Source organism: Orbicella faveolata, unplaced genomic scaffold (genome assembly GCF_042242905.1).
Source record: "Orbicella faveolata isolate gen_17 unplaced genomic scaffold, um_ofav_v1 contig_1, whole genome shotgun sequence".
Lineage (NCBI taxonomy): Eukaryota > Metazoa > Cnidaria > Anthozoa > Scleractinia > Merulinidae > Orbicella > Orbicella faveolata.
The window spans coordinates 20,313,182-20,340,953 of record NW_028301536.1 but is presented as its reverse complement, the minus strand read 5'-3'; the positions used below and the strand labels follow the sequence as shown (position 1 = coordinate 20,340,953).

The following is a 27,772-nucleotide window of genomic DNA, read 5'->3' as shown; positions in this document are numbered from 1 at the left end:
TCCAGATACATATGCTAAGACTGTGCCCTGAACGGAGCTACAGTTAATCCTTGTGCAGCCCTGTTCATGCTTAATGTTCATCTTTTCGCAAGGCCGGCACTCCCAGCAGGGGTCTGTGTTATGTGTTGGCAAGGTTAACCGTCAATCAGGTGCCGTCTGCGGGCTATTCCACACTTTGCAGTGTGAAATGAAGGGGAGCGGAACGCTTGTGTCTCAGTGGCAGGGTTACTGTCATTCCCAACAGGAACGTCCACCTCCTGCGAATTTTAAAATACAACCTGTCTAGCTCTCAAAGAAAATTACAGCGAAAGCAACAATCTTAGCTGCTGGCTTGAGTGTTCCCATTTGCTTGTGGCCAGCTTGCCTGGTTAATTGATTCGTGATTGATTGATTGATTGATTGATTGATTGATTGATTGATTGATTGATTGATTGATTGATTGATTGATTGATTGTTTACAGGATGCATCGATCGACTGAATGATAATTGATTAACTAACTGAGATTGTTTAATTGATTGTTATCTATTGTACTTAAATATTTTAACACACCATACAAACGTAACTATAAACACCGCCACTGCTTTATTTCACCTGAAGTAAAGAGGTGCATTCTCACCGGAATTTTTTCTGCTTAGTGTACAGTTGAATTTTCTGCGTCGATAAATACCAAGACACACTTTTGGTAATCGCGGGTGTTTGTTCTTATATGTGTAGCGTACCGGGAGAACACTCTGATGTTCAATTGGTCAAACCCTCAAATCACTTCACTCAATATTAACGCTAGCTCTTCGTTAGGTTTCATGTCAATATGGCAACATCTTTGTGCAGTCTGCAGGTTGCCTAGCAACATTCCAGCTTCAAATTGCGGGCTCAGACTATTCCGGGGATGGGAGAGTGCTGTTTGAATCCTTGTAAACTTGCTATCAGGCCCTTGATTGTTCGCCTTTAATTGGAGAAAGGCTTATTGAATGATTTAATGCTAGTAAAGGGGACGAAATAACGCTTTTTCAATTGATTTTTACAGGGTTAAGTGTCCCTTTTAAATGTACAGTAGCTTATTAAAAGAACACATCCTACCAACCCGTGGCAATTTTTCGCAATATGAACTCAAAATGTACAGGTATTGGTATTTACAAAATCAAGCGACGATTTAAGGTATATAGATATAAACATGCTGTATATTGAGAACAGGTTGCCTTGGCAACACAGTGACATCATTTTCCTCCGTCTGATCTGGTCTTTGCCCTTTCCCTCTTGTACTTCATTCTTCTGTTCTGGAACCAGACCTTAACCTGTCTTTCGGACAGGTTTAACTCGTTAGCCAGCTTCATTCTCTTCAAACCAACCACGTACATATCCACTGAAAATTCCTCTTCCAGTCGCTCTAACTGCGCAGGCGTGAATGAAGTTCTGCTTCTCTTGGGCTTTGGACTCGGGAGACTTGACCGGGGCTGTGAATGAACGGGCCTGGGACCTAACAACATAGCGAACAAATTAACAGCATAAGCACATTGCTTTTATGCACTTGCACAATGACATTCTTGCTACCATGTTATCTTACCAGCCCAGTTAAAGTATTACTGGTGAAGGTTGTGATGAATGTGACTTGATGAGAAAAAAGACATTCTGTATTTCATGACAGCACTGGAATTTGCTGATGTCTAAGAATGGCAATTTTAGTATCTAAGAAAGAATCAAAGATCATGGAAAACACAGCAATAGTGTTTTTATTTCAGTTGTAGAACAGAGCAGACAGGAACCCATTAGGGAGTAAAAATGACTCAGTACAGCGAGGCAGAGATTGAAATTTCTGGAGAAAACTTGTTTAAACAAAGGATTTTCTTATTTTCGAATTCATTTCAAAAGTTTAGGGATGGGCTTCAAGTTTCGCGGAGTTTTTGTACAATAAGAAGGAACTGCTTTATGATAGTGTACGGTTCATAATTCAGTCTTAAAACGAATGAAGTTTAAACCTTGATTATGGCGCTCGCAACAGACCAGCCAAATAACCCAGATATTCCACAAAACTTTCCAAAGGGACCGATGTTAAAAGCCCATGTTAAAAGCCCCAGCAAGTTCGCGAAATAATTAGTGTGCGAGATAAAAGTACATGTGCAAATATTCTTTGCATTTTCGCTGTCTGCATGATTGGAAAGGTGCGCGAGTATCCTTCACGTTGAACAATGCAACACTGAACCGTTTTTATTGAGCCCAAAGGGGAAAGTATCGTTTTTTTTGTTTTTTTGTTTTTTTTTCCGGTGGAATAATTCCGCGGGTCTATACTCTAGGAGGCCCTTCTTTCCGTCGCCTTCCTCTGTAAAAGGAAAGCCTGTTAACGGGTCCTCGAGGCTATGAAAGTTGACTAGGATATGAGAATGTTAGCAAGACTGACATCATTGATAACTTTCCGCCGCGGTAACCTTGAGTACTCCCAGGAGATTTTGCCGAAAAGGATGCTCTACCCAGTCCAGTTCCTGTTGACCCGTGCATGGTTGCTCTTATTTCTATTTGAAAAGATCTGTATCAAAAAAAAAAGGTGCACTGCTAGCTATGCGGAAGAGTAAAATGCTTCACCGGGCGCGACCCATAATTTTTGCCAAAGTGAAGAGACCGAAACTCTATTAACAAAACAAAGAAATGATTTCATCTTTTAGCATTTCCAAGACGGTATTTTAATATACTGACACAAGGAAAATTTGATGAGATTCATAGGTACCTTCTTTTTAATTTCTCAATTGTCGAAAAGGAAATAGAATTATCTTTTAAAATCCGAACATCGTTTATTTATGAATAAAAATAATTACCAATATTTCCTCCCTTTGTCCGCGATTTTCTAGCCATTACTTATCAAACCGACAAGGAAAAACGCGTCTTTATTGACTCGCTGATAACGTATCCACCAGGCGAATAAAAGTCATTTTATTTGCTCTCGAGTTTAACTGCTGTGCTATGGTCAACTCGCAGGAACAAATTCATGACAGCTATGTGCAATATCAATTATATTTCTACTTAAGAAACCTCAACATTCAGGATTTTTATGTTATCGTGAACATCACAAATGCCTCTTTCGTGTCCTTAACCGCCATGGTAAGATATCTTGTGTATGGACCTGTCGTGGGCACATGTGTTGTCGAGTGAAAAACGCGCGGCGAGGACCTCTTGTGGAATGATTAAAACCTTAATGATGATTTCGTGCTGAGTGAAAATATTACTTTGTGACAAATCATGAATCATTAAAAAGCATAATAAATAATGGTAATTTAAAGCACAAGCGAAAGAATTTTAGCGTTTTTTTGATAGAAATTTTCAGAGCTTTTGGTTTCTTGTGCCTTGTCATGGGAAGAATTAAACAAGTCAGTTTTTGACTTCTTGTAAATGTGGTCTGTGCCATACCCATATAGAGTGAAACAATTCATTTTTTAATGGTCTTGATGATGCTCTTAAGTGTCTCCGGTTACGAAATAAATATCCTTAACTACCGGTAAACGTTCACGGATCTTTAAAAGTCAAAATAAGAAGGGAAATACCTGGTTTCACTTCTACCACGTTTTCGCCAATGTTGGCTACTGGTCGAGCATCTTCTTGGGACGTTCGTGAATGCGTAAATATCTGCGAGCTGTAGACAAGCCTCTGAAGTCCAACAAGAGAGTCTCTCCGAGTTCCGTCCATGGATACAAGAGGCGGAGGAGATCCGCGCGGTTTATTGTCTTCACGAGACTGGTATGTACTCGGGGAAGGTGATTCCGATGTTGTGGTGTCCTGCATTTTGTTTTAGCACGGCAACAACTTGAGAACTTGGACGCTGAACTTTAAAGGGTACACTTGTACAGGAAGACCTTTGCACTAAACTTCTTCCAGGGAACGAGAGCGTACGAAAATTACACTGCCACCTTAAAAAGGTTCAATGAAAGCAAGATCAAAGCTATCTACTTATAAAAGCCGGGAATGAAGCAAAAAACTCTTGAACTTATAGCGACATTTGACAGCGCAACTCAGTGGGCTTCTTTAGGGCTGTTTCTGTTCCAATTAGTTTTCAAACGCTCCTCGGGAATTTTCATCGACAATGACAAGTCTTTAGTGGCTTGGTGACCCCTTATTACTCCTTGTCTTATACATTTTTAATAAGGATCTTAAAGCTTTTCCATCTTTCTTCATTGGCAAATGACTTATCTAATTTTCCCATGTATCTTTCTTGTTATGTCTTTAACTGATTAAGTACTTTTTTTTCTTCATTGCTAATGGACTTTGACGCTCGAGCAGATTTTAAAAAAATTTCTGTGTAACAAGCTTTTAGCCTTTCACTGAAACCGGTACAAAATGTTGCTTTACTCTTAAATTGTTTAATAATCGTGCCTTAACTGTTCAGTCGCACGAAACATCACAAACAGTGAATTGTTTTGTAATTATTCACACTGCACGGGGAGTCTGGGAATTCTAGGTTCTTTTCTTGATTAGTTATTATTACAAATACTTGGGCTTCAGATTAGGTACAATCATAGCAAAAGGAACAAATAACAAAAACAATTCCGCTTCATTTCACGATCACATAAAAAGCATTTTCTGTGTTCCTAAATTCCATCTCAAAGGGCAATTGAAGAACTGCGGTCGGCAAACCTTGCTTACAATCACTATGTTGATATTCGTAACATAAAGCGAAATGACTTTAGCAAATTTGTCCTAAAATTTAGTTTTGGCCATTAATATTTCAACACCGAATTTATTGTCGTATTTTGCGTGCAAGTATAACTACCAACTAAAACATTATTCACATGTCATAGAAGTCACTAATTGAGTGAACATAGAAAATCCTTAACTGCATTGTAAGAACGAATACTCTTTAAGAGTTCCTGGAGTTACTACTTTAAAAGGTGCTTCTCTGTTGACTCTACTTGCTATCGCAAACATTTGTGTCTACCCGTAAAAGCCTACATTAGTGCGAGTAAACAATTTGAACGTCGAAAAAGATTCTTAGAACAGGCACAGATTTTGCTGATTACAAAGCTTGATTTTCCATTATGCTTAATGCCTGTTCTTCTCTATAGGAACTCAAAGTTTCTAGTGATTTTGATAAATATTCCATAGATTGCCCCTTATTTCCCGCGGTGCTTGCTAAAGCACTTAAAATCTCCTCTTTTAATTGGCTGCACTTAATTTGTGACGTTTGACGTCCCATCAGAATTAATTCGCGGCGATTAACAAGAGAATCCAATTAGTACACGAAGAAAATTTCTCATACAACACGGAACCAAATTATGGCCTATCATTTATTCCGCTCTTACTTGCTAATTACAGAGCCGTCTGAATTGACGGCGATTTAAAAGTATATTTACGTTTCGTTCATAAATATAACCATATTTGTCAGAAAAGAATTACCCACTATTCTTCTTCATAAGTCAACAAAAGCACTCAACGAGAAACCACCTTGAAAATTCCAAAACTGGAAAAATTTTGATGTTCTCTGTTTTTACCAGAAATGACCGCTTTCAAATATTAGATTGAGTTGCAAGGTGCTTTAATTCTATGTTATTACGAATTTTATTTTCAGGTGTCTAATCATATTTAAAATGCATCTATTTTTCATACCCGAAACCTGGAGAAGAATCGCTAATTCGGTGGTAATAACAAAAGCGATGAAAAACTCGCCTTCTGTAATTTCAGCTCTGTATTAATACTCGTACATCCTTTTAACTTAATCCGCGTTGAGAACAAACTTTAAGCTGCGAGGCGGAAACATACAAAAGAAAATAAAGGACTTGGAGAATGAAAATAACAAGAAAATTAACGCGGTTTTCGATTTAAGACAATGTTTTCACTCTCAGTGAAAGGTGACTTCACAGTAAGTCCTTGGTTTTCGTTCTAGTCAAACACTTTTTTCTCAGCAACATATCAATGTATTTTGTTTTGTACGAATTCACTGGCGAAAAAAGAATCAATTTTAGAATTTAACTGAAACTAGTTATAATCTATTAAAGACATAAGCAGGCGAGAAAAAATCAGCTTATCAAAAATACGCTGTAAACAATACTGACAGTTTTTAACAAGAAATAGCGTTTAGGCAGGAAGTTAAACTTCCAGATAAACAAAAACAGGTAAACAAGTAAAAGTAAGTAAACAAAAAACTTCAAATTATAGGTGCAAGTAAAAGCTGAGAGACTATTTGGAAGGTATTTTGCGTTTGTGCAGCTTAATAGTTAGTTTAGGTTTCTAAGACTTATAAGGTATTTTCCATTCTCGTCACCAGAGGCCACGATCCTTTTGGTCAGCACCTAGTATCGCGACCTATGGGAGGGTAAAACACCAGAAATTATCGATTCATGGATATCCCTTCTCATCTGACGAATCTGATTGGCTGGGAAAACGAAACGAATACTCTGCACATGCTCAGAAAATTGGGTCTAGCAGGAAGTCGAGATTCTTGGTGCTGACCAAAAGGATCGCCGTATCTTGGGACATCGAGAATGGGAACTTTCTGGTCTGAACGTGTTGGTTGAGCTCAGTAGGGCCGAATGTGCATGGATAAATTATCTTCCTATGTATTTAGGGTGTTTATGAAGACTATAAACAAAGAAAAAAAAAACAAACTAACTGAGGCAGGTGCCTCGGTTTGCCTGTTGCTACGGCCCCGCTCGGTCGGAAGAAGAGTCCTCTAATCGAGTTTTCGAACAAAGGGAGAGGACCCACGAGTACACAGTTCAACAGCAGCTGTGAGTTGTCGCGAATCTTGTAATCCCACACATCAGTAACTTGGCAAGGAAATCTTCTTTAGTTGTCAGTGAGAGCTAGGCCTGATAAGCCCGCGGATTTCAGCGGGGATGTTGCTTACCTACATGGCGCATATTCCAAGTGACAGAATTTGGAGTGCTTGTGCTCTGGGTCACGCTGTATCTTAAAACGCCCATTCTCGTCAAATTTAAAGCATCCTGTGGTGTCTGAGGAAAACACTTATGTACTCACGATAAAAAGGAAATCCTGCTTTATACGCAGCGCGCCCTTTTTTTAATTTGCATTTCCATGCTGTTTATAAAAACAGCTATTGAGCGGGAATCTAACTTCTTTCTTATAATATGTAATTAAACATGGTCCCAGCTTTTACTTCTATATCAGTGAAACCTAGTGTGTGACTACTGGTACTGAGTAGTTCTGTCAGGTTGTACTGTGGCACAAGTACACTTTGGATGCCTGTTTTAAGCTACCCTAAGGTCCATGGGATCAGATTATTGTTGAACTATGTCCAGTTTACACGTAAAACAGTAAGTGCGAACAAGAAAACAGAGATAAAAACTTTTATTGCTCGAGGTTTTTATAGCCTAGCTGCCAAACGCCAAGGAAGCATACCTGTTGAGGTTAACATTCAGTAAATTGCTTCACTCAGATTCAGGTTTGCGAAAGAGGAATTCAATGTATTCATTGACCAGTGTCCCAATGTAGTCATTGAGCTTTCTTTCCAGGTTGCATGTCGATTCACTCCTGGCAGAATTGCAGCAATGGTTTGAAATGGAGTTTCTCGATAGTTTTGCAATGCTTTTAAAACTTCGTGGGGCTTATACACTTGTTACAAATGCAATACCGAAGACAGAGGACGGGTTTAGATTTACGATCAGAGACAAAATATGGTTGAAAAAGCTACTTCACACTCTTCTGTGTTTACTGTGAAGAATTAAGCCTGGTTCACACTAGCGACATAACGACATAAGGAAAAGATCAGTTTTATCTTTATGTCGTTATGTTCATGCTGTTATGTTGCTAATATGTCATTATGTCTACATTTCACACTACAAACGAGATAACGTCCTTTTTATGTCGTTCGTGACGATGTCGTTATGTCATTATGTCGCTTCGGCTAGTGTGGACCAGGCTTTAGGCCTAGCTCACACGAGCGACATAACGACATAGCGACATTTAAGCAATGGACCACAAGTTTTTATGGTTTATAGGCTGATAAACTTTCCGGGATGTTGGAAGAACACTCAAAGAATTCGTAAATCACTCGCCTGCGGCTCGTGATTTACGAATTTTTTGAGTGTTCTTCCAACAACCCAAGTGGTTTATCATGCCTCTAAACCATAAAAACTTGTGGTCTGTTGCTTTTAAATAATAATTCAGAAGACACGCGAAATTTCCATGAGTTTACTGGCACAATAAACTATAACTGATTGACCAGTCAGAGCGCGCGCATTCATTTAATTATTATATAAAAGCACATAACCACGTAACCACATCACGACATAACGACGTATCGACATATCGACATAACGCGTGTTTAAGTCGCAATGTGAACATCGACACAAAAACATAGGAAAGGTCAGTTTTTCCTCATGTCGTTATTTTCATATATGCTGTTATGTTGCTAATTAATTATGTCATTATGACGGGATGTTTACACTGTAAACATAACGTCCTTCTTGTGTCATTATGTCGCTAGTGGGAACTATGCCTTACTAGCTGACCACAATTTTAGACGAAAGCATGGATTATTCTTTTGCTCAAGTACATATGGTCTGTGACTTGAGAAAATAGCTGCGGAAACCACGTTTTAATAGCAACCGTTATTAATTAATGCAGAGACGCAGAGTATTATAATTAACCAGGGAATCCACATCTTAAATGCTCTTGTTTCAGTTTCGAGAGCGCGCACCTTTTCCGATCTTTGACGGGTGCTTTTTGTTATCAATGTATAGATATATGTAATTATAAATGTTGTATAATGTTAGGGATATTTTCCGCGTTTAGGGGTCCATACGGTCGTGACTGGATATTTACATATCAATATAACCTGCTCTGCATCTGCGACATCTGTCGTTGTGCAAATATTGTCCTTTTAAACAAAAGTTTTTCCAAATTTTAAAAACCATAGGATCAAATTAACGGAGTGTTTTTTTTTTTCTGATGTCAGCAGAAAACAAAGAAACGTGGATCTGTTTTGAGCGATAGAATATTTCTGTAGACGCGCGGTCCCGTAGCAACTAAACGAAATGTTAAGCGGTAGGGACAATTAATACATCCGGTGACTTAAAGTTGGAGCGTTGATTGCAGGTTAATTTTTTAAGTTAATTCTCAGCCGTCTAAGGGTTCGATGAGTATTAAGACATTTCCAGCTGAAGATTCATTCGTCCAATCGGCCGCTTTTTTCTATCCGGGAATTCTCTTCATTCGCGACCGCAGACCACATGAATGGAAGGCAACAGGAGATAAGTTGCGTTGTCACAATATACAGAAGAGCTTGGAAGTGTGCAAAACCTGTCCAATTTCAAATGGCTGTTCTACAGGTAAAGGAAACTGAAACAACGTGAATTTTTTACACTACTACTTTAACGTAATGCTTATTAATTTGGCGTACTTCATGAATCCATTTAGCTCTTGTTTACAGAATTTTCTGGTAGAAAAAAGGCACTTTCTAGGCAGGAAGTTGCAACTTGAATAACAACATTTAACTACCGGTTGGAACCTGTACGTCGATAATACAAAACATGAATCGGCAAGAATGAAATTTATGACGTATGCTCGACAAAAGAAAACCACAATGGGGCCTGTAATATTCCTTGTAAAAAACAAAATTATACCATCGAGTGCACTTTCCCCACTTCCTTCCAATTTGTAATGATATTTTAATTTCCATCCAGTTATATAGGGCTAAAACACGTTACAAATCAGTACAAATCTAGTATCACTTAGTTCGTTACCTTTATAATACCCCGCTAATCATAATCAGTCGGTCGAGGACTCGATTGCATTAATCACTAACAAAAACAACTGTATGAAGCAAAATTTCGCGAAATGGCGCCATTGAATTTACTCCACTGCCTTAATTATAGAGGAGAGAATTATAAAACAGTAACAGTTTAAAAAAATAATGTTTTGCCGATCGACGTGGTTGCTTTCTTATGATACAGACACCTGTTTACAAATAGTTTTAAAAATTAGCTCGGAAATTCGACCGACTAATACTTTAGAAACCTGTTAACGTACTCGTTGATGCCCGCCAGTATCTGTGATTTGTATGTTCTATTAGTCAAACAGGGAGAGAAAACTCAAGCTTCAAGATCTCAACTCGTTTATTACATGCGAGATTTGCAGAGGATATTTGATCAAGCCGACAACGATCACAGAATGTCTTCACACATGTAGGTACTGGTTGAACACTATGCATTGTTACAAACGACAATAATTCAGTCGCGATAAACAAAAAAAACCCATATTCTCGCCGGAACATTTCCTCTCTGTTCGCTTCTGGGAGTTCAATCACTCGCCATGAGACGGTATCGAATTTTCGTGAACGAAAAAGAAGAACAAGGCTAAGATAATAATTCAGTCATTTTCTATTTATCGCGAGACTGTAGAAAAAGGGAAATAAAAACACCTGCTTGAGCTTCTCATCAAACACTATTCATTTCATTGTTTAGTTTAACTTGCGGAGATGAAATGATGAAGAGTTGTTTCGTTGCCAGTGGAAAATTCTTTATTTGCTTCTACCTCCATTTTAATTTGCCTACTGCTTTTACGTGGCTGGTGTCTCCGTCGAAACATCAAGTTTTTAATTTTAGGCGATGTTTGGAAGCGAAGATTAAAAATCCATTCAAACCATGATTTGCAAATGTTTCTGCATTTGTTAGTCAGAATTATTCATAAGGTGGCGCAATTTCGACGCTTTCCAGACAATGGTATTAGATTATTTTTACACAACAGCTCAGCAAATACAAGACCAGGATTTTGCTTTTCAAATGACTAAAAGTTTACATTTCACCGCCAACAGGGCACCCATGCCAACAGGAATGCTTCGCGTCGCTGGCAGCTGCATTGAAAATATTAAATTGTTTAAAGTTTAGTATTGATTCTGAATCCTAGGAAATAATAACGTACACCAGAAGAAACAAGCTTTACATTATAAACAGATTACCAACAACGATAAAATCTATATTGCATGGAGAGTAAAGACTTCAAATTCGTGACTTCTTCAGTCAAAAGAAGTAATAGATGTCGTTGTGAACAAATAAATAGTGCAGTTCGAATTCAACTGAGATTAGATGACCAGCAAATTTGATCCCTGCCGCAAGGTAGCTTCTTTGAAGGTTTAAAAAGACTTCTTAAACTAAAACATATTGCTGCCAGAGGTGTTCTGAGTACGTCGCTGATGGTAGATTAATTTTGTTAATCGAAAAACAAAATGGCGATTTCTAGTTGAATGCTATTCAGTTGATGGATACCGCTATGACTTGCCCACTTACAGTGAAACAAGAAAATGTATGAGACTTCAATCAGAAGAACTCTGATTGAAAGTATTACTAAGTAATAGCAGTACTTTCTGATGATTACGTGTTAAAATGACTTCACCAACTGTGCCATTTTGACAGTCTGCAGGTCGTGCATCGTGAAATATTTACAAGATAGCGACGACAATAACTGCCCCAGTTGCTCATCTCAGATTCACGAAACCAATCCATTCGACTTACTCAGGTATCTACAAACAGTGTTGCTTATAAAACAGCACTCGCATATCCCTTGTACGTCTCAACGCCTCATTAAGACCAGTCTCGTACTATGACTAATGGGCATGCCATGTATTCTTGTATTAGGAGGTTTAAGCTATTCATGAAAAATTCCTTTGGTTTTCGTTTCAGTTTTGTGTTTCAATCTTGTACGAGCTATCTCGGTTTCCACTGCAGCAAAAAATCGCTTGTAAAAACCTACATTTTTTGAAGTCTGGCAAAATAGTTTCTTGTATTTTGGGGTAGTTTTTGGCAATTTGGTTCTTAATTTCTATGAAGGATATATAGTTGTTTATTGCCAGAAAAAATAAATAAACTTGTGTTTGGTCCTTGAATATACACTATTTATTCAGAACTGTATTATGTATTTTATTGTAATATAAATTTGCAATCTCAAAGTCCATGCAATCCTTGGTTAAAATGTTTATCATAATTTAAATGTAACATATAAGACCCAGGTTCTTATATTTTTGGGTATTAAAATGGCAAATTTCAACCAGCAGGTTCTTTTAAAACATCTAGGTTTTTACACGCGGATTTTAACTGTATTTTTTGGTTGCTCAAATGTTCACCACTGATGGTCATGTGTGTTGTTTGATTGACAGGTCCGATAAAACTCTGGAAGATATTATTCATAAACTTGTTCCCAAACTGCAAGAACGTAAGACGTTATATGAAGACTGTAACTAATAACTTAAGATCCAAACCGGCCTATCTGGCATACGTGTAATGTCGTTATGATCGACTCGTCGGTGAGGCTAATTTAGGGAAATGACATCCTTTGCAATGAAAAGTTAGTTTGGATCGTGGGACTGGTCACAGAAATAGTCTCATGGCAATAAAATGTGAAATTATTGCGTACGCGCTTGTCGCCTATTTGTGATTGGCTAAGAAGTTTTCAAAATCCAATTTTAAAAAGTCGGATAAGTGTTTGTGTTCTTATTTTAATTATGGCCTGAAATTGAGAGTTATTTAGGATTTTCAGAGTATCGACAACTTATCTTGTGTACAGTGACACGTTAAAAATTTTCAAAACCCAAAAACTTTAATTGTTTGCAGGTGAGCAGAGACGAGAAAGAGAATTCCTTGAACAGCTCAACTCTGAGAACGAGAAGAAAACAAAAGAGGCAGAAGAAACCAAAGAATACGGTACATGGGTTTCTTTTGTGGCTTAGCAATGACCTTCAGTTGTTAGCTCAAGATATGGTCTTTCAATTTGTTATCTTGTGCAACCATGTCCACTGAGACCCTTTAGCTGTTATTATTAGACGAGTATTTGTTCGATCCACTGATTTTTCGAAAAATAACTAGAAAGGTATGTTCGAGTCTAAAACCATTTAACGTACTTTCAAATTCTTCGAACAGTTGATGAGAAAGACGATCAACAGTTTAAGGTTATGGATCAACAAATGGCAGGTCCCCGTGTATTCTTGTATAGGCCATGCCCTGCTTGCTGAGCACTGAGACTATATAGATTGGTAATTGAGTAACAAACTCCCATTGCTTTGATGTTTCCTCAGCTTCAGATTCCGCAACCGAGCCTGCGAACAAGCGAAAAAAGCTATCAGCGACCGAAGAGAACTATCACCGCGATGACCCTCAGATTGGAGTTTGCCTGGAGTGTCTGATGTATGATTTGCTGAAACTCTTATGTAACTAAACACTTAGCTGCTCTATCTTGCCAACATTCTTGCTTAGTCAGCAAAGCGATCGTTTTCTTTGTGCTTGGCTACATCAAGGTCTTTACATTTGCGGTCAATCAATCAATCAATCAGTCAGTCAGTCAGTCAGTCAATCAATTAGTCAATCAGTCAAGCCGTCAGTCAGTCAGTCAGTCAGTCAGTCAGTCATTCAGTCTGTCTGTCAGTCAGCCAGTCAGCCAGTCAGCCAGTCAGCCAGTCAATCAATCAATCGATCGATCAATCAATCAATGTGACAAAAAAACAAACAAGTCAACAAAGGAACTGAGACTGAGATTGTTCTGTTTTAGTGACGACTCAGTTCAGGCCGAGCATCCTGTGAGAGAACTGGAACGTAAATACATCCGCTGTTCATCACGACTGACAATAGCACAAGTCAAGAAATTCCTGAAAGTCAAGCTTAATCTCAAAACCGCTGACCAGGTAAATGCGCCCCATGTGCTCTCGACGGCTATTCGCTCATAAAACGTGCATCAGTGTAACTCACCAGGCATATCTCCTTAGGTTGAAGTAATGTGTAACGGAGAAATCATGGGTAAAGATCACACTCTGGAATTTGTGTACATGACCAGATGGAGGGTTAAGGCAAGTGAACCGAATTCCTGTTTTAATGGTAATGGTAAATACCTCACCCAAACCCGTCGAGGCTGTTGCAACTTAAAAAAAATAAAGACCTTAGATCTTTGATCAAAAAAGTCTTGCTCTAGTCAGCTTGTGGATTCCTCAGCATTTAGAATTCCTCAGCCCGAGTAGTCCAGTACCTCGTCCAGACCTGTATTTTCCTCTTTCTCAGAGGATTGCCGGTGACGTGTAATATAGCGGTGTTTGGCGAAAACGGGCATTTTCGTTCGTTGCTCTTTTCCAACGAGTAAAGGAAAGGCCAATGAAATGCAAACTGAGGGAGTGAACTCAAAGTCCGTCACGGATATTTAGAAGACGTCTCAAATGTGAACCAAGCGGTAAAACCTTAACGATTTGAAAGAACAAGAAAATTGTATTACTCAAAAACTATCGAAGCCCATTTTTTTGTCTGTTTTGAAGATCATTTTGTTTGGTTGTTTGTTTGTTTTTCTTTTAATTTCTTTAGGAGGGATCAGTCCTTGTGCTTCAGTACAGACCAAGATTAGATTTTCTTTAAACATCTATTATGGAAAGTTAGATAAAGGTCTGGAGTCATAGATGATTCATTTAGAGAAAAACTGTAAAGTAAAAATAAAAGTCAGTCATCTTTAAACAAGAACAAGACCCTCGAGACCAGAGCCTCAGAAGATTTTTTCTTATAAGAGGGGCTACCGATCGAATTCCCCCATCGTATATTTCTTTCGGCCATGGCTCTGACTTGGGAAACGCCGAGTGAGTATGGTGTGTGTTCAGCAACTCACATGGAACACATGGGAACAGCTTCATGAACTAGAAAGGTTCGACTAACCAGCTCACTCACCGAGGGGAGTTCGCACTCCTGAGAAGATGGAGGATGACTCATAATGTTAACTTGAAGTCGGTTGACGTTGATGGTCTCCTTGTTATGCAGATAGCAAAAACGTCGGCATTCTTGGGTTGAGCGGTTTTTGCAGCAGGTTGCGGATGTGGCTTTGATATCACACGCACCACTCACCTCATCTCATCGTCATACGTAGTATTTTGCTTGTAAATATTTCTGAATGGTTTCAGTGTCTTAACTTCAACTTCAAGGAGCTCGATGAAGTATACGTTGTCATTATCGGTGTCCATACAATCGTCATACACATTATACTCTATGGTCTATTTAGAACTGTTCACATCATCTGTCCTCATTGCGCCATGGAACGCATAAGGCCTTAATTGTTCACAGCATGAAAAAAAAAACTTTACTACTGTGTAAAGCCGGCGTAATGCTCCCGTAAAGTTCTTATTTAAACAGCTTTACGCTACTTTTACGTTACCTAAAGATGGGCTTTACACTACCTTTACGCTCATCAAGTTAAAAAGCGAACACCCAGGGGCAAACCCCAACTTTATACAAGGTTTACTTCAACTTTACCCTCGGTAGCTTAAAAGTTGGCTTGAAGAACTTAAACGAGTCAGTGATTAAGGTTACTTCAAACCTTCGCGGGAGTCCTCCAGAAAAAAATTCGTACGCGCGCTGTTTTCAAGGAAACCCCCACAGACTATATATCAACAGAAAGGTTGTAAAATGTACAATTCGATAACATTATGTTTTGTTTTGGATTTTCCTTTCCAAAGGCGGCAGAGGCCGTCAACTCCAAAATGACCGACTGACGTTCCAGCGAATTAATCGGGTATCAAATGCGATCGTTCATGCAAAATAACTGTGCAGTGTTAATCACAAAGCCTCAATCTCCAAAAACGTGTCAGCATTTTCTTTTATTTCTATTCGTTATCTTTTTATAGATCTGTCAAGTTCGACTATCGAAAAATTCGCGTAACCTATAACGTTAAAGGCCGCCACGAGGAAAGTATTTAAAATAAAGGAATTCGCCGACACACTTTTGTTCCATATCTATCAGTGAATGTTCTGACCAAGTTTCATGGAAAACCGTCAAATCTGCATACCCTATTAGTTCATCTAAAGAGAGGGGTTTCTCTCGAAAAACGAGTGCGAGTTTTCGCCTTCTAAAGATTTATAAACATATCACGCCTTCACAGAGGAATGTGTCAACTTGAAAGCCGCGAGCCAATGAAATAATAGAACCCCTGGCGTTCACAGTATGCAAACTTGTGCTTCGCGGACATTAATTTTCTTGACCAAAAAAAATCGACCAACATACCCCGCGAAGGTTTGAAGTAACCTTAAGTTATAGCGTAAAGCTTAACTATGGAGATTCAAGCCAACTTTGACTTTTCGTAAATCTCTATTTTCATACTGTGATTGGTTTTGTCGAAGTGCGTCACATGACGCACAAATTAGGACTGGTGACGAAGATGTCTACAGCGACGAGGTTGCATTGATTTTTTGGTAAACCAAATGAAGTGGGATACGAAACTTAACCAGCATTATGTAAATTAAAAAGAAATAAAGACTGTAAATTTGTTAGCAAAACGTTGCTAAAAAATAGTGATAAGACCTGATAATAACAATAAGGAGAGATTATTATCATTATTATTATTGTTGTTGTTATATTGTTGGTGTTGTTGCTGAGGTTCTCATATCTTACTGCCCTTAAATCTTGCGGCATCAATTGACTGACTTGATGTGGCCTAATTTATGGCTGGATTTGGAATATTTTGGTTCGACCTCGTCCCACCAAAGCAGTGGCGCAACAATAGCTAACAATGCCATACCATATAAAACAAATCCTCTCAGTCTATGAGTGGGCCCCATGATTTGTCCAACAAGTAAGGCCGGATTTAATAACATCAGTTGTTTCTTTTTTTAGAAAATGAAGAAATTAATCTCGTTACCTCACGACTCCAGCAGTTCCTACGGCTTTAGAACCCGAAAGCGCAGTTGACATAATTAAATTCTTAATTTACTCAGCCTACAATTCCTACTCTTTCTTATAATTATTAAGCAGCAGATAAACGTTTTTCTTTGGCTAAATTTTAATCTTTTACGACTACCGAGTTAATGAGTAACGAGTAGATGAGTAAGAGAAATGAGTAAAGAGGACGTAAGAAACTACAAAACAAAAGTTCAATCTATGATTTGATCACAGCATAATTCGCGCGCGCTTGATTTGCTTGCGTCATTGAAGTTCAATTATGACGTAATAATCTACGAAGTTCGTTTGCCGACCTTTCAGCATTCTTCTTGTCTGCGGAGTTTTCGACAATCTAATTAACTTGCTCAGAGGCAACAAAAGAAGTATTTTCCAAAAACGCTCTTGGTGAAGTTAAATTACGACGAAAGAGGTAAGGAAACGAAAGAAAGACTTTTAAACTTTTGCGTTGTGTTAAAAAATTATGTTTGCGCGATCACAGGCTGTGAAATTTCTTAAGCCTAACTATCAACTAAACACGCAGCAAACAAAGCAGGCGCTAAGCACACACCCTTAGTTCTTTAAAAGTATAATTTTCCAACGAAACAATTATCAGGAGGCAATTCGCTATAGCAGGAAACGTTTTAACCCTGCACTTTCTTTCTACTCCTAGAAAGTCTATGCCAGAGGTGAGTTGAATCTTTGCTTACTTAAAAACATTTGAAGCTACAGTGGTCACACTTCAGTTGTGGCTTTCCACAGGGCTTGTGTCAGATATAATCTCCATTTTGCTACTCAAGAATGAAAATCCCAGCCTTCTTCACACCATTTTCCCAGTCATTGGGAAAAATGACGCAAACATTTACTGCAATTTCCTGTCTATAAACCGGAGACAAAACTGAAAATTGATATTAGATAGTCCTTTTCTTGGAATAATTATTTCCATGCCAGGTCTATGTCCTGGTATCATCGGCCTCTTCTGCAGACAACCTAACTGAAAAATAGTATAGAACGTTTACTCACGTAGTCGGCAGTCACGCAAATGTGTTGGAACAAAAAGTGTTTTTAGGAAAAGAATTCAACTTCCGTTGGATTGGTTTGGTACACCAACATGGCTGCCGTTTTATGCTTTAGGACACCATATGGCTGCCGTGACGTCATGCGAAAACATTCTGGTATAAGCCTGGACGAGGAGCAAAGACAAAAATATTTTCACTCAGGCTACACAGATCCTTGTTATGCTTCATTACTGATTACAATTTCGTCGCCGGTAGGTTATCCTTGTCTTCTGGGAAAAGAAACTAGGTCATTTGAAGTCGCTTGATGGAAGTCGAAAGCTAAAATGCGAACTGCGAGAAAATGTTTATGCAACACCTGTTCTATGCTTAGATTCCTACATACCTATATACTGATATGCACTTGTTGGGATAGGGCGCCAGTCATGTTTATTTTCTCATCATAATGGAAATTGGGCTTGTGATTTCTGAGGGGGCAGACAAGTTAAAACCGGCGAATTTCAGTTGTCTTTCTATCATTTCTAATATTTTTTCGCAGCTTTAGCCATCATTTCACTACTGTAGTAGAAATGGTCTGGAGTCAAGAATAATTCCATAACATGATGATTTTGGCTAGCTCAGATGCTTGGCTACTGGGACGTACTGATTTTCAGAGGACTGCCTTGTTTCGAATTCCAATGTCTGCCCCACACACCAACAGACCGAATGGCTAGTTTTGCATTTTACTAAAACTGCTATCATGGCCGGCCTAAACCCATCGCCGCCTTGATAGCAAGATAGTTTGTTGTTTTAGGTGCCAAGAGCTGTGTTTGCAATATGCCTCACGTTTCTCTATATAGTATTATAGATGTAAAATTTTTTCTGTACTAAAACCACTAATTCGGAGATAAAATCTATTTAGCTTTATTGTTTTAATGTAGTTTTATTACTAAGTTGTTCTGCTATAAATCGCATACAAAAGCAATGTTTGTAAGTTGTGTATCGCACGTAATTGCTTACTTGCTTATATCGTAAAAGATCTCTTAACATTTTAAAATTTTGTTCTACTCGCGTGATGCCATTCCGCACCTTCGTCGCACGATTACAGTCCATTCTGTATTTTCCAATTCCCCATAATTCACTGTGTTTGGTCCCCAAATTTTGCATAAACTATTATTTTTAAATGCTCTTGGGAGGTCTGCGCATATTCCCAAGAGCATTTGACAACATAAGTTTAAGCAAAATTGAGGGGGAGGGGGAAGGGGGGTGGGGCAAACAGAGTGAATTATGGGGAAATGGAAAATAGAGAATAAGGCAAGCCTGAGCGTGCAATCACACGAGAGTTAGTTACTCTGCATCTCATTGGCTGTTTTCAAACTAGAGACCGATAATCCGTCAAGACGGACAATCCGTCGGGTGGATAATCCGTCTTGATGTGAAATTGAGACGAATAAACTCTTCGAGTTTTTCTCATCTCTGATTCACACATGGGTTTGAACAGTTCCACAACTCTGAATATGGTGACCATCCTGTGCTTTCTCATTTCAACCAAGAGAAAACGAAAACTTGTAAACAATTCAATATTCTTTCGAAGAGGTTCGCGAAGTCCATCTCTTGAAACGCATAAGGGCCAACACTTCTTGTATTGTGCAGCTAGTGATGTGTTGCTAGGACAGTCTTCTTCAAAGCTACAGTTTCCTGGACAAGAGTCTAGGGTTTGTCTCTGCCTTTCAGAAAGACAAAACGATTGCGGAAAGGAAGACTTCATCCTCTCTCTAGATGTGTACTTGTTTCTTTGCCCCTTTCTCTTTGCACCTTAGGCGCCATGTGTCAATGCGCTGTTTCTAGTCCCAGATTTTTCAGGACAAGATGAGCATTTGAGTTTATCCCTCCTGGCGTTAATTCAAGACGAATTATCCGTCTTACATTGATGATCCATGCTCAAAATCCTTCAGACGGATTATCCGTCTAAGGTTAGCATCATACTGTTTTCCTTGTGTTTTCGTATCCGGATTGTCCGTGTCTAGAGTGGTAACTGCCAAATTTTAAATTCTTACTAATATTCTTATAACTACATCATTCTTGACGTACTGTGTACAATATCTCTCTTTCTCTCTTAATAAATATATTAACTTCTATTTACACTGTCGCAATAGATAGCTGTCGTGAGCTGCACTTGGTAGTCATCAGTCTTGTGAGCGCTCGCTGCCTCCTGGGAACTGCACTCAAAGGAAATCCATTCTTGGTCTGTACTGGAGAGTGAGGACAGTTCCCTCCTTGAAAATGACACCAATATATTATTATAATAAAAATATCTAGGACATGTGGGTTTGAAAGACAGTGCTCTAGACGCTCGAAATATTGTCTTTCATTTGTGTGTGCATAAATCATGTGTTCGTTGTAGAATGTAGTGTTTATTTTTCTTTTTTCTGATCCAAAATAACCCGACCTTACGTGAAATTACAGGTTGAAGTCTTGCACTGTTGTTAATCGGAGTTTTGGCTCAGTTGAACTTTGAAACTTTATTCCCTCAAAAAACAAGCACATTCTCTTACCTTCACCCTCCATCTTGTCATGTACACAAACTCCAGTGTGTGATCTTTACCCATGATCTCTCCGTTACACATCACTTCAACCTGGAAAGAAAATTTAACTTAAGAATGAAAAACAGTTTTTGCATGAAATGGTTGCCTTTCAAAAGAAATTTTTAAGTCTAGGTAATATCAATCCAACAACTGTAAACTAGTCAGACCGGTTGTTTTGTTAATTCAGAGCGGTTCAACTGTCCGCAAATCACATACCTGGTCAGCGGTTCTAAGATCAAGTTTGACTTTCAGGAATTTCTTGACTTGTGCTATTGTCAGTCGTGATGAACAGCGGATGTATTTTCGTACCAGTTCTCTCACGGGCTGCTCTTGAACTGAGTTGTCACTAAATCAGATCAACATGAAGTTAAGTTACATTGCCTTGTTATCAGTTACTGTCAAGCAGGCTTGCAAAACATTTGCTTCTTACAAACAAGACCTCGAATTTCTCGGCATGTCGGCTGGAAAAAGACTCAGTTGTGATTCGTATCAACACTCGCTATCCAAATAACACAAACCTCAAATATCGCATTTTGGAACCTATTACGTTTTAATTTCTGCTCCTTACTGACTTTGTTCTTTTTTTATCTATAAGGGCGAAACGATCTGTACTACGGGTACATCGTTTAATTAAAAATGTTCTTTTCTTCATAAGTTTTTTATGATGTACTTACGTCATTAAAATTTCTTTGTATATAGCAAACCAACGAAGGTGGTGACTGATAAAAGGGATTCGGGAAGTCGGATTAGTGAGTGTAGTTATTACACGTTATCAACTAAGCTTGTCATGAAGTAATAAACGTTCTGAAGCCACTTATTTACCTCAGACATTCCAGACAGACTCCAATCTGTGGGTCATCCCGGTGATAGTTTTCTTTGCTATCTTGATCCTCTGCTGACAGCTTCACTCGCTTACTCGCTGGCTCGTCAGTTTTTGAATCAGGGGCTGATCAGGAGATAAAGAAAACAGAACGGAGCTCTCGATGTTTTTTTCGTGCTTTTACGGCTAAAAATCTAGTATATGATTTAGAACAAAGCTCTTTATAATTACGGTATTACCGACAATGTTTTGTCGGAAATCTTGAGTTAATTCGTCGATTGTCCGGACGAATTCTTAAGTTAGTTGGCTGAGCTGATAAAATTTCGTACACTGATCAGCGTGACAAACTGTCATTCGGGTAATTGTAATAATAAAACGTAAAAATTTGGAAAAGATTCAGAGATTTTGAAAAAGAATACTTCTGTTTAGACTTCTTACTCAGATACTGACGAGATTCTTCTACAATAACAGCAACAACAACAACCATTTTATTTTGGATAATACAGAGAATATCATACAGCAAAAGAATACATTAAACTTAAATAAGCAAAAAAAAAAAAAATACTCAAAATAGTAAAAACTCGCGAAAAAATATTTACCTGTCTCTCTGTTGTCTTTAGGTTCTTTCTTTGATTTCTTTTCTTCTTCAGAGTTGTGTTGTTCATTAAATTCTTTTTCCCTCTTCTGCTCATCTGAAACAATTATAGCAACATTCTTTAAGCATTGTTAGTCGATGTGGATTGCTGTAGTGATCCAGGTAATGATCGATGCACACAAAATTCCAGTGACAACTATTTCACTCTCTCCAGTTTCTTAGAGAGTCTTATGAATAAGAACGTGACTAACAGAAGGCCTCTCCAAGCCCGTTGCTTATCATTTTACTGAGCCTTTCACTAACATGCGGACTCTAAAATTCAAAGCTCAACCGACAAATGCGTTTTTCGCTGCCGAGCACTGTTTTGTTGCAGGGGTTTCGTTGTCTGAACTGTGCTCAACGATTTGATTACCGCCCGCTCGGCAGTAGTCGGAAGCTGGGAGGAGCCGCCGAACATTAGCGAAAAACGTATTTGTCGGTTGAGCTTTCAATTTTAGAGTCCGCATGTTATTGAAAGGTACAGTAAAGACTTAAACTTTTAATTCCACAGGAGGTTGCCGCGATAGTTACCAGTCTCGATTTATACTCCAAGGTGGACAGGGGCACTAGAAGAGTGGAATAAGCCATACATAAGCCAACCATGAAGAAGATTGACCATGCATGAACCCGGACCTCTCGGCCAATCAGAGTCGAGCCCTCTGCCCACTGACCGATCATTACGCACCAATTATCTCATTAAAGACTAAGTAGTTAATTACCTGTAATATATCGGACACTTTGTACTTTTAAATCTACGTTTGTTTCGATAGTGGACACCCAAAGACATAGATTTGTACCGCTTACTTTCTTGAAGTTTGGGAACAAGTTTATAGATAACGTCTTCAAGTGTTTGGTCTGACCTGTTAACAGAACACACAATTTCACCATCTTTTGTCTTTCTATAACAATTTTAAGATTTAATAGAGAATTACACTGTTGCTGTGTTGAAGCACGTATGCAACTATAAATGACCTACAAATATCAAATGCGCTATTGTTGACGAGCTTGTTAAAATAAGACAAAAGTAGCCACATGTATATTTGTTTGCACATATTTTTATCCTCCCGCTACGTCTTGGGTCATTTTACAGGGCTGGGTAGTCAAACACACCTCCTTTAAGCGCACATTGGCTTATAATTCCAGCAATACAAGATTCAGTTTGTGGACGCTGGGGATCCTGATCAAAAACCAGACTTTTGTAGTTGTCAGTAACAAACGCCCCTTGGAATACTTTTGGTAGGTTTCGGACCCGCCCATACTGGACGTCAACTTCCTGAGGAGTGTTAACTTGCAGCTGTTCTCAGACTGTTTCCGCCTGCGAGAGTCACTAGGACTACATAACAAAAAGAGGTGTGACTCTATTAGTACCTGAGCATCTCAAATGGATTTGTTTCATGAATGAGAATCGAGCAAGCTGGACACTTATTGTCTTCGCTATCTTGCAAGTACTTCACAATACACGATCTGCAGACTGTGGAAGCAAACAATAATATATACTTACATGTATTGTTGCGTGTTACATTAAAACTTGTTTCACACGGTTTTGCAAACATGGTGCAACATTTGCAATCATTTTGCTTCAATATGACAATAATAAAGCTAGGCCCAAAGTTATCACGGAGGCAACTTTTACGAGTGTGCAAGGAAAATATAATCGAATGTGGCCGAAAAAAACGCTCGTGGTAAGCAGCGACTACTTGAACGTGATTTACTCCTGCCACAGAACCTCATCACAGTCGTGTAGTTCAGAACGCAAGCAAAAAAAAAAAAAAAAGAAACCGCTTTGGCGACATGATTTGCGCGCGAAAATACGAGAGTTGCCCGGTTTGTGTACATAGCTGAATTAATTAAAACTGATCTGTGATGTTGGCCTGTGTACATACAGATCTCCCGGGTACACATGCTTAGGGATTATTTCTTAAAGCTGAACAAATATCCAATGCTTTGTTCTTGTTCGGGTTCCCTATTTTAAAATATTGAAAATAGTCGACTTGATGAATATCCTGCCATTTCGATCAAAGAAAAACTTATTCAGCTACTCTTGAAGTTATTATCAAAAACGTTAATGCCGATCAAACACAATTCAACTTGATGTCTCACTGACAGCAAAAACAAGAGGTGGTTTTTAAGCACGTATTTCATACGTGACATGAGGGCAGAACTTGTTTCTAAGAAAAATATGCGCTTTTGAAACTTTGTTGCAATCTCGCACCCTACATTATCGCGACGTGATTTGTATTAATAAGCTGAAGAGGACACGTTTACGGGCAAATTGCACTCTTTCTTTTCTAGTCGCTACGATCAAATACAATAAGTTTGCTTCATCGAGTTTAATAAAGGTGCCCGTTGTAGAAGCTGAACGCTTTTGCATCCTCTTGAACTTTTCTATCCAAGTTTTCAGTCCAACACAGGATGCCAAAAAAATAAGGGCGTTTTAATACACGTATTTTCATGCAGTACCTCGAAGAAGTCGGGACTTTAATTGGCCAGGTATATCAAATTGATACCAATTTTTTTTAATTTTGCATATGTAAGCTGATTCTTCAAAATATTTAACAGGAGTATTTCTCTTTCAAGCTTAAAGAAACATCATTATTCGGACAAACAAACAAACTTGATGATGTATCTGACTAAAGCTTATAGCACCTTTTGTTTTGAGTGCACGTGTTTACAAAAGGGTCATCTTTCCTGCCATTCAGTAACCTTTTAATCCGACCGCGATTTATTTTGTGCGTAACTTTGATAATTTTTTACAATGATCTGAGTTCTTTTTGTAGGCGTGAAACACGCGTTCAGATTTTTCAAGACAAAAACTTATCGCGTGGTACTTCGTGGGTGATCTGTTAATATTGTAATGTATATTCCCTCAGGGGTACTTTATTATCTCCTAGGACACAGAATAAATAATAAAACTTGAACAATTGCGGACTTCCACTCCAGCTGTAGCGACGTAAAGCATTCGCCGTTGGCGTAGAAAGCATTTAATTCTCCCGCGGCTCCAATGTAGAAAACACTTCTCGCCGTTGTTGACAGGATAAGGCCACATTTACCGACTGGTCGTGTTATAAGTTTCACAATTGTTACCATAATTTAGGCTTATCACTACCCACTGTTGTATCTAATAAAATTATCTAAAAGCGTCAAAAGTGTGCCATCTTATGAATAATTATGACTCTCAAATGGAGAATCACTCGTAAAACACTAGCGTGGATAGGTTTTTAATACCCGTTTCGAAGCAAAGCGCAGAGTTCAGTCTTCGCCGTTTGAACAGTAGTTGCCGGAGAGATCATTTTGGCGAAACATAGCGAAACAAGCAAAAACTTTCGTTTAATCGCCGCCAAAAGCTACACTCGTAAAAGTTTCGCCTCCCTGAGTTAAACTAATAAAGAAATGAATAGTGTTTGATGGTCGTACATAACAAACGTAAGCAGATGTTTTTTCGTGCAATGAGGATGCGACAGTCTCGCAAAATTGCTGCGTTTCATTTTACTGAAGGGAAAAGACGCGTTTGTATTTGCTCTATCCAACTCGATACTGGTTTTGTTGATTATTTAACTCCCAGAAGCGATGGACGGGGCTTATATTCTTTTATCGCGTCCAAAATTATTGCCGTTTGTAACAATGCGTGGCGCTCAACCGGTACCTACATGTGTGAAGACATTCTGTGATCGTTGTCGGCTTGATCAAATATCCTCTGCAAATTTCGCATGTAATAAACGAGTTGAGATCTTGAAGCTTGAGTTTTCTCTCCCTGTTTGACTAATAGAACATACAAATCATAGATAACATTGAACGTCAAACAATATTTTAAAAGCACTCGCATTTTCTGGATTAAGCTATTCTGCCTTTTAAACTGTTTAGCGGGATGAAATTCCCAGCCAAATTTTCAAATCTATTCCGTAAACAGGTGTCAGTCGTTCATCGGAGGGTAACCTGATGTTCGACGGCAAAAAAATATGAATGTTTTCTTTGACGGTGGAGCTTAATCAAAACAGAATTAAAACAATTTCTGCTGATATTTGACAATTTCATTCGCCATAATTAATGCAGTGGCCTGAATTCAATAGCGCCATTTTGTCAAATTTTGCTTCAAGTAACTTGTAACATCACTGCGGTGGAGGAACACTTAAGCCACAGTTGTTTTTTTGAGTGATTAATGGAATCGAATCCCCCGAGCAACTGATTATGATTAGCGGGGTATTATAAAGGTAATAATCTAAGTGACACTAGATTTGTACCATGTTGGTCAGTATTAAAATATTTACCGTATTTTAACCCGATATAACTGGCTGGAATTTCAACTATCACATTTGGACAGACTATGAGGAAAGTGACCCTAGTGGTATAATCATGATTTTTACAAGGAATATTACTGGCAGGAAGGAAGTACGGCATTGTGTTTCTCTTTCCTTGAGAGCACGTCATAAGTTTCAGTTCTGTCAATGCTTGTTGCAAATTATTGACGTAAGCAGTGAAAAGGTTAAGACAAGCTTCAACTTGCCGCCATTGCATATGGCCCTTTACCAATAAATTACTCAACCTTTGAGATAACACCGGCTTTGAAATAAATATTAAACGGGTCTAAAATGTGAAGTAAATAGAAAGGCATTATTTGAAAATAAGATTGTGAAAAAGAGACTAGACTTTGACTTCCTTTACCTGAAGAACAGCCATTTGAAACTGGACAGACTTGCAGCCGGCGTTGTCAATTTCGTCTGTGTTCTGTGACAACACAGCTAATTTCTTTACGACCTCTATTCATGTGGCCTGCGGTCGCAAGTGATGAAGATTCCCGGATAAAACCCACGCCGCCAATTGGATGAATCAGCAAACTTGTTTATTAACTCATCAGCTGGAAATATCTAAATAATCATTGGGAGGCGAGACTCCTGTGAATCAACTTAAAAACTCGGCTACAATCAACGCACCAACTTGTTAATTGCTGAATAATGGTCACTTTAAGTTTACGTTTCTTTCAGTTTCCACGAGACTATGAAATAATCAACTTCTCAAAACATCTTCTGGAAATCAAACCTCCCTTCGATAAGATCTTGGCCAGTTATTCTTTGTTTGTGGCTAAGTGATATGTGTAAGTTATTTCGTGTTCCATCATTTACAGAAAACATGAAGAAATAAAAACAGACGAACAATACAAGCAAGGTGTAATAAACAAAAGCTGAATATCTTAATGGCCTTTCATGACGTGAATGTCTCTAGGTTTTCTTTGACATTAAAAATTAGCGAGGGAGCAATGAAATTGTATTTATGTCCGTGTTTTCATTTATAACAAAACTTTGCAAGCGTTTCTCTGTTTTCTGTTCACTGATTTAATTGCAGAAATTAAGATAAACTGGCGTGCGACAAAAACAGCTTTCTTAATTTAGTGTTATATTGTTTTCCTAAACTTAGAAATGCTAAAGCAATATTTTGATAAGAATTGACAGAAGGAGAGATGGATAATGTTATTATGTAAATCTTCAGTGAATATCTGAGAAACGCGGCTAAGCCTCAAAACACAAAAAATTACACCATACTCATTAAACATTTACATCTGAATACATCACGGCCAGATCACAAAGTGAAATATTAGAAAACGTTGGTAAGGCAAATCCTAGTCAATGATTTCTCATCAGTTTAATTCTTTAGGAACCGATCGACCCACGTGGGGTATAATAATGTGCCACACATTGGTAAACACCGCCAGCATAAAATACTGACATTTCGCTGGATATTTAATACTAGAATTTATCTGTCAGGTCGTGGTTTTAAATACAGTATTTCAATTCTGTAGTCGATACGCGATATTGCCATGTCGCAGCACACTCGTGTTTATCTTAGAAATCGTAATAAGTAAACACTTGTGACTGGCAGTTCTGCTCTTCACAGTGTTCGGCTCTAACGCGCGTTATAAAAGAACTAATAACAATGCAAACGACACAATTCAAATTAAACAAACTATCTTGCTATTTAATTCCTTTATTCTTGATCTATAAAGGTTCAGTACCGTTTGATTTTAAATTATTTGTATTTTTTTATTATTCAATAGTTTTTCTTTCTGAAAGTAAAAATAGGAACTGAAGAAATAACAGTTTGACGGCTTTCAGGAAAATATCATAACTTGATATGATATCTATA

At 38.3% G+C, this 27,772-nt stretch overlaps 3 protein-coding genes across 4 annotated transcripts; 1 reads left to right on the top strand and 2 right to left on the bottom strand.

Moving 5' to 3' along the window:
- Window positions 1–564: 564 nt before the first annotated feature.
- Window positions 565–4,061, bottom strand: LOC110048621 (GS homeobox 1-like). Its single transcript, XM_020754393.2, has 2 exons — window positions 3,529–4,061; window positions 565–1,475 (listed from the first exon to the last, which is right to left on the bottom strand). Exons 1-2 carry the CDS (start codon window positions 3,764–3,766, stop codon window positions 1,216–1,218), a joined length of 498 nt encoding a protein of 165 aa, XP_020610052.2. The 5' UTR covers window positions 3,767–4,061; the 3' UTR covers window positions 565–1,215.
- On the top strand, window positions 4,051–23,415 carry LOC110048619 (polycomb group RING finger protein 5-A-like). 2 transcript variants are annotated; one of them, XM_089294758.1, is made up of 11 exons: window positions 4,051–9,267; window positions 10,011–10,122; window positions 11,350–11,452; window positions 12,090–12,145; window positions 12,544–12,633; window positions 13,005–13,113; window positions 13,475–13,607; window positions 13,689–13,769; window positions 14,272–15,256; window positions 15,980–17,036; window positions 22,149–23,415. In XM_089294758.1, the coding sequence occupies exons 1-9, from the start codon at window positions 9,169–9,171 to the stop codon at window positions 14,320–14,322; spliced, it is 834 nt and encodes a 277-aa protein (XP_089150884.1). In that variant the 5' UTR covers window positions 4,051–9,168; the 3' UTR covers window positions 14,323–15,256; window positions 15,980–17,036; window positions 22,149–23,415. The 2 variants fall into 2 exon arrangements, with proteins under 2 accessions (XP_089150884.1, XP_020610048.2); XM_020754389.2 differs by lacking the exons at window positions 14,272–15,256; window positions 15,980–17,036; window positions 22,149–23,415 and having other exon boundaries at window positions 13,689–14,265.
- Window positions 18,499–26,403, bottom strand: LOC110048620 (polycomb group RING finger protein 5-A-like). Its single transcript, XM_020754392.2, has 9 exons — window positions 26,297–26,403; window positions 25,285–25,396; window positions 23,006–23,108; window positions 22,442–22,497; window positions 21,603–21,695; window positions 21,006–21,129; window positions 20,400–20,529; window positions 20,154–20,234; window positions 18,499–19,874 (listed from the first exon to the last, which is right to left on the bottom strand). The coding sequence occupies exons 1-9, from the start codon at window positions 26,309–26,311 to the stop codon at window positions 19,824–19,826; spliced, it is 765 nt and encodes a 254-aa protein (XP_020610051.1). The 5' UTR covers window positions 26,312–26,403; the 3' UTR covers window positions 18,499–19,823.
- Window positions 26,404–27,772: the final 1,369 nt, after the last annotated feature.